The 11,614-nt window shown below is 50.8% G+C and overlaps 1 protein-coding gene across 1 annotated transcript; it reads left to right on the forward strand.

Annotated features, from left to right (window-relative positions):
* Nucleotides 1–5,419: 5,419 nt before the first annotated feature.
* SAPIO_CDS0532 (uncharacterized protein) lies at nucleotides 5,420–7,476 on the forward strand (the record flags this gene model as incomplete). Its single annotated transcript, XM_016783288.1, has 5 exons — nucleotides 5,420–5,487; nucleotides 5,573–5,914; nucleotides 5,980–6,207; nucleotides 6,296–6,332; nucleotides 6,439–7,476. The coding sequence occupies 5 exons, from the start codon at nucleotides 5,420–5,422 to the stop codon at nucleotides 7,474–7,476; spliced, it is 1,713 nt and encodes a 570-aa protein (XP_016646488.1).
* Nucleotides 7,477–11,614: the final 4,138 nt, after the last annotated feature.

An 11,614-nucleotide genomic window follows, 5' to 3' on the forward strand; every position in this document is an offset into this window, starting at 1 on the left:
GCAGGCCGCTGAGTCGCAGTCTACACGACAGAATTCCAGCCCAGCTCATGTGGAATGCAGAGGGAGAGGAGCAGGCTAGCAACCCCAAACAAATCCTTGCAGCCTTTTTTCCAGAAGATCCTTGTGGTCCTAGCCACCCTAGTTACCCATCTTCATTACGAGGTTTTCACCCCTTTGAACCCAAGCGATCCTATTTCTGAAACAGCACAGGCCAACATGGGCTGGGTTTTGTGTCCCTTTCTCCCAGAGAGCCAGCTGAAGAGGAAAGATCCCCGCGTCCGTGCTCGCTTTCGGCACAGACGAGGGATTACCCCAGGGGGGAAGAGGGAAAATGTGCATGGGCGATAGAGCGTGCATCCGGAAGATTAAGCATCATGCTTGGAGATGTTCACGGCCTACACAGGGGGAGAGGACCCAGAGAAAGATTACTCGGGTCTACACCACAGATAGATGCAGATGTCAAAACCGCATCGCGGGCCGTGTGGTGGAAAAAAAAGCAATTTAATTTTCGTTGATTGGGGAAGTTTCGCCAACCCAACCAGCCTTGGAGAAGGTCTTCTTCTTCTTTCAGGCTGGCAGGTGACGAGAAGGGCTCGAAGTTACCACCTGAGTCGGGGCAGGGAATAGATACTCATCGCTTCATATTGGTTGGCGTTCATTGTTTGTGAGACGAGAATTCTACGCATGGTCAAAATGTACGGAGTAGATTACCCTTGCAATAAACAGGACCTGAGTGTCAGGTGAGTGTCTCGTTGGGTCTTGGTTCAATGATTTGTTGCAAAAGGAATGGAAAAAGAAGAGGCTGTGACCGACCAGCGACTGGCACGTTACAGCGTCTCCCGACCCTGCCTGTGCATGCATAGGCGCACAAGAAGAGTGGTCTTGATCCTCCTAGGTTGACATGGATGGCTCACGCCGGCTCGCACTGGCTGGGATAGGACCGCGATGGGGGGTACACAGCAGAGACCAATGTTTCTGCTGACGACGACTTGGTGTACTGTGCCTTGGATGGGGGGAGTGGCGGGTGTGGTAGGTGTTGGATTGTATCGGTGTCACTATTACTGAGAGACTTGAAGCTTATATCACGGTATGGGCAGACTTGTTGAGGCGAATCGGGGGAAGTGGGTAGAGGAAGGTGAGATTTTTCCTTTGAATTTTCTTTTTTCTTTTCTGTGTTCCGTTTCCTGTTCCTGTCACAGCGCGTGGTTACATATTGACTTTTTCTTCTTTGCCCTGCTTCATTGAACATGAACCGGCTCCACCAACTTCCCCAAAGTCGGAAAGGTGGAGATTTGATATTGATATCAACCCGACCTTGCTCGATTTCGAACCAAGGCTCGAGCTAAAGGCTGGAGACATATGACACCTACTGTCTAGCTCGAGAGGAGAATCGACCGCGCAAAGGCAAAAGAAGAGAGATGGGGGCCCTGTTTTTTTTCCGTTTCTGGCGAATGTCAGCTCCAAAAACTAAACTAGTGGTAGTGCATATTAGTGCTTCGTCCTGGCAGGACACTATGACCTCAGTCGCCAGCGCGAAGAGGGCACGAGCTGGACCGGTTCGGAACCCATAACGTCACTGGGTTCGTCTGGGTTGACAGTGTTGATGCCACTCTCGGCTCTATGGCCCTATTTCTTCCACCAGACTCGCACTGGACCGGACCATGTCGTGCATGGGGCGTGTGGGGATCGCGTTGGTTTTGTGTCCGCATTGTTTTTTTTTCTGTCCCGAATTTTCTCTTCGTCGGACTCTCCCGCCACTTGATTCTGTCTATTTTTGGGGTTGGATGCTACCTGGGGTAAGCTGTCTCCTGGATTGTTGATTCGCCGTGGAATCATTTAATGATGGGTCGGGCTGCAATTAAAAGAATGTGTGGGAGCTACGTTACGATGGAGTGGAATGTGCTGCGTTGGCCGAAGAGGCAGAAGGGATGAATGAGCCTATGGGTGAGATGCACCGTCGGTGTCGGTCGGTGCGACGTGCTTGAAGTCTGCATGTAATGCGGACGATAATTGACGGGATCCGGAAGAGAACAGTTGATTTGATGCCCACCTAAGTACGCTGGAGTACGAAGTACTAGTGGTGATGGAGTACGAAGTACTAGTGGTGATGGAGTACGAAGTACTAGTGGTGAACTGAGGCAGGGTGCTGCCCAGCCTGTCTGAGAAGCTGGTTGGTTTCCGCCCGCTTCGCTTGCCGCTTACAACCGACCGACGGCGGCAAGTCCAACAGTGAAGTCACTACATCAATTGATCCAACAGAGGGCTGGTTACCAGCGCGACTCTGTTGCAGACAACCAGAACAGTTGAGGTTTCTTGGTGTGGCCAGGCCAGGCCAGGCCCTAGTAGTGTACCTAGCCCTCACTGGCTCGGCTCGAGATTGGTTGTCAGACACAACAATTGATTGATCCTTTCTTTGCTCCGCCTCAAATTCTCCCAAATTTCTCCCAAATTCCGCTGCCGCCACGTGTGGATCTTGGCCCATCCTTGGCATCTTTCCCTTTGAGACAGAAATGATTCCATCGTCCACCGGCGACGATTTGGTTGGATGGGGTTGGGATTGGCTGTGGGCTTTTTTTTTTACACCGCCCCCTTCGCTGGCTCCAGCTCACAGGCCCTTTTGTCTGGTGACTGGTTTCAGAGGATGGTGTTCTTCTCAGGTGGCTCTGGGCTTCGAACCGTGCCTCGGCGCTTTTTTTAGACCTCTTTTTTTCTTATTATTTTATTTATTATTATTATTATTATTATTATTATTATTATTTTTTTTTTTTTTTTTTTTTTTTTTTTTTTTTTTATGCGTGGGAATACTCTTCTTCGGGGGGTTTCTGTGGTGGAAGGGTGAGTGTGTGGTGAGCTCTCTATTTTTTTAGGCCAGCCAACTTGTTCCCTAATTTTTCTTCTTTTTCTTTATCTAGTGTTTGATTCTGTTTTACTATTTTCCTTTGGAGAGAAAGGGTGGTTGGGAATGTTTCAGCGTTGACTTTGACCTCAGTCCTGTTTTGCTGCATCACTGAACTCAGTCGATGCATCGGATCAGGCCCCGAGGAGTTATCTGTGATGGATCAAGGCAATTTCCTGCACGGCTGGGCCAACTCTTGCACTACCAGCAAGGGGTACCCTGATGTACTACTAAACAGTGGAAAAGGTGATATCAGTTCATGGGCTCTCGGCTCGGTCGGTGACATCAATCAAGTATTAGTGAAGACACTAGAGCAGCCAACCGGACCTGACGCCAACCCCAAGGTTTAGTTAGGCCTGGTCCCAAGTTAGGGTACCATGGCAAAAATAGAAACCGTCGACATCATGCCTGGACTTTTTGCTCCTCTCCCACCTCCCACCTGCCACCCCCTTGCCGGCCCTTTCCTCTCTTGGCTGTTGTGTGCGTCCTTAACCTTTGGGACTAAGGACATACTGATTGAATGTTGTTGAGAGCTTGATATCGGCCCAACCACCCGGCAACAACTCTAATACGAGTGCATTGTCATTCCAAGCCCTTCTTCCAAGAGCCGAGGCCAGCCTCTTTTGTTCCTCGATCCCAAAAATAAACCTCATCGCCGGGGACCTTTCTGCTTCTGTTTAGTCAGAACGAGGATCCCTGGGCTTGGGGGGCTCATTATCGGTGGGAAAAGGTGGAGCGATGTGTGAGCGGGGACAGAGGGTGAGTGGAGCTCGTGGTCTGTCGGTACAAGGATGCCTCGGGTATTAGTGTGTACGGAGTAGTGTGAGCAGAAGCAGCTCGCATTGGCACTGATTGATCAGTGATATTTTGTGGCGAGCATATAGTGGAGCGTGGTAAAGAAATAGGCAGGGCGCGGAGCGAGAAGCGGGAAATACCACCGTCCGAGGAATCCTAGAGGCGGGGGACGCCGGGGACAGTGTCTGGCAGCCAGGGAGGCTTTGATGCAGTCCTTGAACGAGGAGTACAGCCCACTTTAGGTTACTCTCGACCGAGAAAGCCGCGTCCAGTGATCTAGCATGCCACTGCGCTCTCTCTTCTGTTACAGCAGAGCCAGCGAGGCGGGTGGAAACCACAGTGCCCTGAAGGACAAAGTCGCAGCGGGATCCTTGGCTTGTAGTTTGCTGGTAAGTCTGACACCACTAGCACTGATTGATGGCTAGTATGGATTGATACCTGCACCGGAAACTCTACCGGTAGTGTACCTTTCCTCAGTCTTCGGACGGAGTGTACTTGTCTGCACGGCGCCGGTTACTAACAGGCGATAGGGCTCGGTCTCAGCCATCAACGGCGGGTCCTGAGCGACCGAGGAAGCGCGAGGGGGGCGAGCCTTGAAAGGGAGGGGCGACCATGAAGGAAGGGTGGGGACAGACAAGGGGGGGCGTGTGAGATTTTGCGGCATGGGCGTGCGTCTGGGAAAATGTGGTTCTAAGTACATATTAACCTGGGGGGCCCATGTTGCCGCCTCAGCCCTTTCCTCTTCCCCTCTTCCTTCTTCCTCCCACCAAGACAAGATCCAACAATCGCTCCAACGCTTTTTCCACCACATTCGCTCTCCCCCCCCAAAACCACTTTCTGAGGAAGTCCTCGTCGACTCCTGTCATTCGCTTGAATAAACCAATTTTCCCTTTTTCTTTGTTTGTAAAGTGTGTGTGTGCGTGTGTTGCGTGAAGCCTCTTCTTCTCGTCTACTCGTCATCATCATCGAAACTAGTCCGAAAAGAGTATCGATCAAGTTACCCAAGATAGCAAGACCTGAAGAACGACAAGACCAACAACAACTGAGCAACTCTCGAACCTGAATACCGATCGTCTCGAGAATTTGACAAGTCAAGTCAAGGAATCAACGCAGGAAGAAAGGAAGGAAGAAAAGACACCAGACTCCGATTTAACGTTCAACGCCTCCTCCCGACATCGAATTCACAGTATCCACCGGCTCACTCGCTCGTCGGTGTATATTGTGCAGAAAGGAAGAAGCCTCGAAGACGTAAAAGGGACCAGTTTAGGACCAGTTTACCTAGTGTTCCCTCCGAAATGCTTCGGTGACTCTAAGTCTTTTTTTCTTTTTATAAAACCAAAAACCACCCACATTCGCTTAAAGGAGACGTGGAAATTCCGATTTCTACTATCCACCCTACGATCGCTACAGTTGCAGTTGAAAGGAAAGGAAAGGAAAAAAAAGAAGAAGGAAAGGGAAAAGAAAAGTTCACGGAAGACCTCTCTAGAAATCCAACCCCGTAATAGCTCACGAAGCGGAAGAAAGGAAGGAAAAAAGAGAGACGCAAACTCACCTCGAATACGTCAAATAATCTTCGTTCGATCGCTACCCTAAAGGCACACAACCCAAATCTTCGAAAATCACTCGCTTCGTAGCACACGACAGTCCGGCCCATTGTCGTGTGTTTCTCTTCAAACGTCCAAGTTTCTCTTCATCCAAGTTCGAAACCTCGTTCAAACAAGTTTCAAGATGGCTGGTCCCGGCGGTGGTCCCCCTCGTCGCAGCCACACCAAGTCGCGGAAGGGCTGTGATACTTGGTAAGTTGATTTCTGGTCGGGTCCCGAGAAGGAGGTTGGAAAGACGTGTGTGCTGGTCCCGGTTCGACTAACACGAGAGATACAGCAAGCGTCGCCACATCCGATGTGACGAGAGCTTCCCCCAGTGCCGCAATTGCACTAAGCACAAGATCCGATGCCCTTACAATGACATGCCCGTTCCCGAGAACCGTGCTGGCAGCCCCGACAAGCCTGATCTCATGTGGACACCCCAGATCGAGGCCGACATTGAGCAGTGGCAACGCACCGGCATCTTCCCATTCACCAATCTCAACATCTACCCTGCTCCCTCTCCTCAGACTTACACCGTCGAGGAGTTGAGGTTGATCCACCACGTTGCCTCGATCTGCAGTGAGCTCGATGCCATTGATGCCAACAACTTTACTATTTGGACCCGTCAGATGCCAATGTAAGTTTCAAGAGACAGACGAGGCTTCTTAGTGAATTTTTTTTTCAGTAACTAACATTGGACAGCATCCTCCAAATCGGTGCCACCAATCGATATGTCATGCACTCCCTGTTGGCATTCTCCGCCATGCACATTGCCTTCCTCACCGATTGCCCTCTCGTCGGCAACATGGCTTACGAGCACCGCGGTGTCGCTCTCAAGGGTCTGCAGGAGGCCATCGGCTCGTTCTCTCGTGAGACGTCGGATGCCGTTCTCGCAGCTTCTCTTGTCCTCTCGTGGCAGGCCACAGATTGGTGAGTATTTCTCTCCCGCCACCCACTTATGCAAGCTGCCGTAGCCTACCCCATTTTCATTCATATGCTAACAGTATTGTTCGTGAAGGCGTAGCTGGACCCAGCTCATGCAAGGAACCTCTTCGGTAAGTGGCTGATCATCGTCTTTCAGTCACTCTATGGTCCCCATGTCCTCCCGTGCCCTGAAACGATGCAGAACGCAAATTTTGTCTCTAACAGTAGCCATTTTAGGTCATTGATGCCATGGAGCCGTGGAAGCACGAGTCTCAGTTTGGCGAATTCATCGCCGAGAGCAGCACTTTCCCCACGGCACCTCCCTCGCCCACTCCTGACCACAAGCCCAACCAACCCAGCAAGGAGGACATCGATGCATACCAGCGAACGCTTCAGCAGCTTCAAAAGGTCGAGGCTTACCTTAAGCAGGGAAAGCACGATTTCAAGTCCATTCAGCAGCTCATCACCTTCCTCAAGGGATCCCGCAAGGTCAGCCCTACTCTCTCTGTCGCCCAGCAGTTTGAGCGGCTGCGACCTCTGAGGACGTGGCTCTTCTGGCTTCCCGTCAAGTACCTGAAGGACTCTCGCGGATCGGCCAACTCGCTCGTGACCATTGCCCACTACTACACGGTGGCTCTGCTCATGGAGAGGCTCTTCCCGGAAATCGGCGCTGCGTATTTCGGTAGTCTCACTCTCGGGCCGGTCGAGGACATTGCACGCAGGCTCCTCGCCATCAACAACCGCGGAGCCAAGGAGGCCCAGACCCCACTTACGCTCATGGAGTTCCCCATCGAGACCGTCAACGAGTTCCGGTCTAGGATGGGATGGATGCACCCGGCTCGCACGCCCTCGTTCCCGCAGTTCAACCCTCCCAACTTCTACGTCGGCGATGCCCCTGTTCCCATTCCTCCCGTGTCTGGACCCTACTTGGCCTACGGAAGCCCTGCTTTCAGCTACAGCACCGAGTCACTGCCCATGCTCACGACCGAGGCTGCGGGTGCCACGGCGACTAGCAGCGCGGCGGTAAGTCCGCTGATGCTGTCGTCATCCACGTTCAACAACCCGCAGTACCTGAATATCCCGTCTCCATCATACGCTACCGGTGGGCTCAGTCCGGCTTCTTCGACCTTCGAGGGATCGTTCACGTACAGCGACACGGAGGATTATGGCAGCACCTTTGACTTTGGCGGAATGCCTCCCGTCTATGGTGGTCCCAGCAACAGCAATCTTGGCGTCGGGTTTGTCACTCCCATCCATCAAGCCGTGTGGATCTAAGTTCTAGGTTCTCTTATGGGATGTCTAGAATGCGGGCCACTTACCAGCGGATATCTTTTTCTCATTTCCCTTTTAACCTATTTATCGGTTTGGAATAATAACGTGGGGTTGACCAGAACCGTCCAGGATGTCTACGACGCCAACTTTTGCACCACCGGACGATATGACAACTGCTTCCTACCAGTTGTCGTATAGCGCTGCTGCTTCTCCGTTTCTTCTGCCTGATCTCGCAGGAATGATTCCATTGCCCGATTCTCCTCTGCCCTTTACCGGTGATGTTTCGACTCAGCAACACCACCGAAGCTCATCGGAGCCCGTGGTCAAGACTGGACCGCCGGAACCCTGATCTGATCTTTCCGCTCTGGCCGCCAACCTCTACCTCCCTGCAATCTCGACTTGGACCTCTTTTTTCGCGTTACCTCATCTCTCTGCCTTAGGATTCCCATCGACGTTTTTCTGGTTTTTTGACCTTTGCTCTCGTTCCACCTTGTCCCTTTGGATTCTGTTCTAGCACAAACGCTTTTGCTTCGGGCCTTCGCTTTTTTTTTCTGGTTTATTCTCAGCATTAATACTCCGATTCTCTCACCCGACCGGCAAACGAACTTTTGTTTAATACGGTGCCCCCTTTTTTTTTCGACTTTTCAACACAGACGCGGATGCAAACGACACTCCTTACAGTTCATGACACCCCTCGACACTCCTTTGACAGGCCTAATACTGGATATTACACTTTTTTTTCCCGAGAACGATACAGCTTCTTCCCCAACTTGGGGCTGGTACTCGATGACGCTCCTTTTTCAACCACCTCTGAACGGCTTGTTGTACAAAACGACGATACCTACACACACCACTACGGTACAGCCTAATGTTAACTACCTAATAACTCCAACTGATGTCACTCCTTTTACGATACCCGCGAGACGGATTACGCTCCTTTGTACTGGATTATTCCCGGATCATGATACCCAACACATATATATAGACGACGCTCCTTTTTTGTTACTGCGCCCTGGAAACAGCATCATTTTCGGCATCCTGTTTTTACGAATCTCATGAACGAATTCTGGAATCGGCCCTAGACTTTATACATACACTCCTTACGGATTTGATTTGATCTTTTTGCACCGACCTGCATGGCGGCTGTGGTTTTGTGTCTGGAAACCCCCTTTTTGGTCTCTTTTTGGTTTGGTGTTCTTCACCAGTGTTGCTCATTTTGGGAGCAAAGGGAAATTGCTTTGTTTTTTTGTTGAATGTCTGCTGGAGTTGAACCCGAGGGAAAATGCATATCAACGGCGTTTACAAGTTTTGACTTTGAAGATGTTTTGTTATTTTTTGTTGTCCTTTTGCGATGGATTGAAAATGTGAAGGATTACTTGCTACGGATGGAACACGGCTGTGTCTAACAAACATACTTTTTGGGAGGAATATAATATCTTGGCCTTCGGCAACCTGGCATTGTTGGGCAAGGACGGGAACGGACAGAGAGGGGGCCGTTTCTGGCTCTCCTCTCGGCTTGTCTCCCGTTACCTACCCGTCATCGCTTCGGATTGTATAGTTGGGCCTTTTATGTGTTGATTGTTTATTTTTATTTTTGTTATTTTGGAAACGCCGTTGTTGATAGTGTGGGAAATATTTAGCGAGTTGATAGCATTGAAGCGCCGGGCTGGGTGTGACATTTCCATCATGCCTTTTTGTTTAAGTGGCCCTTTATTCGTGTTCTTTACTTTTACGGTTCAACTTGGTGTGACTCTGTGAGATGAGAGATGAGAGATGAGAGGGTGGATGTAAGACTTGGACATGTCACCGTGGCTGAGGGGGTGAAGTGTTCCCCAACCCCAACCCCTCGCGAAGCACATACAGAATGCTACCTATTGATATGCGGGTTTACTTGGGCTCCCCTGGCTCCCTGAGGAGAAGTGTACGAAGTGACGACATTAGACGTGGATTGGTTGATTGGGTTGAAGAGGCTTGGTTCGGCAAGGGGTTTTGGGGGATGTTGCTATATTTAGATGGGAGGAGGGTTGGGGAATACGAGGTGTGTTTGATGACCACTCTAGTGTCTCTTGGGGGGAGCTTGTGCTCTCCCGCCCCGTCTTCCCTTTGGTCTTTTTTTTTTTTTTTTCCCGGAACTTGGGCCTTTGATTAGTAGGAGGTAGTTATGGTTGAGGTCTTTCTGGAGGAAGATGGGACCTGGTTACTAGGGAGGGACTACCTGGAGGGAGGAGGACCTCGGATCCCCTACCCCTTGGACAGATGCGGATGATACGAGGTCTATGTTAGTGTCCTGTTTGATTCGACGGTTTACGGCCCGAGCGATGCGCGAAGGTGGACAGAACAGAGCTCTGGGTGCCAAAGGGGGGCGACAAGACTGGCCGACACACCCATGATCACAGGCGCCGGGGTGTCCTGGATCAGGACGCTTCATGAGCGGAGACGTCGCGCTCGCAACCGAAGTAGACACACTGATCGATACGACCGCATTTTGATCTAATCGTATTCCTATGCCCCTCCGCGAGAGCGCTTCGCCGAGCTGGAAAGACGGAGATGGTTTACATGCGGCGTCTCGCCAAGCTCCCAGTTCAAGTGATCCTCCTTGAAGCCGGCGTACACAGCGTCCTTCATTCGCCCAGGGCCAGTGATAGGCTGGAGCCTCTCCCTTCGAGCTCACGGAAAAAGGGGCTGGGCTGGTGTTAAATCCATCAGAAGTCTTTTCTTCCACTGAGTCGATTTCGTTCTTTTGACACAGCCCGCTTCCTTGCTACATTGATCTCAACCGCGTTAGGTTGAGCCTAGTCCTCCACACTTGGGTCTTCATGAAGCTTTCCTTCGCCTGCCAGTATCGAAAACTCGGAGAGCCTTGACCCGGGATGCCTAGAAGTTTAGGCTGCTGCCCCATCAATCTGGTGTCCTCCCCATCAAGGGGGGGAGAGAGAGAGAGACAGAGAGAGATATTAAATCTTGAGTTCATGAAAAGTGAAAGCTGGTCTCTGTGGATGAGGCCGCTTCCCCCTTTCCCTCTCCCATATCCCTCAAGGATTATGGAAATACCGTCAACCAGAGGTAGAGGTGATATCCCCCGGCCGTCTTGCAACCCATCGCGGAACGGTCGAAACCACTCTTTAGAATTCTAGAGAGACTTTTGTGGTTCTGACACAGGGGCTGTATTCCGGCTTCGACTACACCAAGATGCTTTCTCATGCTCAAGCAATTTGAACGTGTACAGATGTATAGACGACCAAAACATCATCTTGTCGAAGAATGGAACGGATCCTTCGAGCCCAGCATCTCCTCCCATCCCATGCTCCCTTCTCGCTCAAGGACAGGATATCTGCTCCCCAAGACTTCAATCCATGTTGAAGCACAGTCGGAGAAACGTCTTCAAGTGGACATGAGAATAAAGAACCGCTGACCTAGAGGTCGAAATGCACATGCTATCTATCTATCTACCTATCTACAATAGAGAAAGGAAACAAAGAGAGGAATTGTCTACCAAATTAAAGCCATCGACATCAAAAAGCCTTCCATTTCCCCAGGGGCATTTGCTGTTTTGCAAAGGACTTCAATGTTTCCCTCCTGTCCTTCCTCGGACGGCTCCGTGCCCAGCTCACTGGAATGCCATAACGCGACTCTTTCCTCCATATTTCTCGTCCTGTCCATATCTCGGCGAGAAATATATCGATATAGTTCCCAGTATCCCTATCCTCCAAAGCCATCCATCAACATATACCCATTCCCAGTTCCCAACAAACAAGGGGGTCCTCCTCTTTCAGAGAACCCATAGTCCACCCAAACTCCTCTAAACTCAACAAAAGTGCCTCCTCCCACCTCCAATGAAAAAAAGAACGCTTGTCCATCCTCTTCCCAGACAGCCAGCTCCAGATTAATCCCACACTCGGCTATTCCCCCCAACATGTAAACCCCCCCCCCCTTAAAACCCAAAGTCCAGATCCATATCCATAATCAGATTTCCACCACACAAAGGCTCCTTCCCAGTTACAGCAGGTCAAGCATCCTTCTTCTCTCTCCTAGCTCAAGCATGCCCACTCTCACAGCCTTCCAGAAAACTCCTCAGCAACATCCCTAGGGGCCAAAGATGAAGATGGATGAACAGGAATGACAACATGTCAGAAGTGTTGCA

Source organism: Scedosporium apiospermum (assembly GCF_000732125.1).
Source record: "Scedosporium apiospermum strain IHEM 14462 chromosome Unknown SEQ_SAPIO_0022, whole genome shotgun sequence".
In the NCBI taxonomy this organism is placed as follows: Eukaryota; Fungi; Ascomycota; class Sordariomycetes; order Microascales; family Microascaceae; genus Scedosporium; species Scedosporium apiospermum.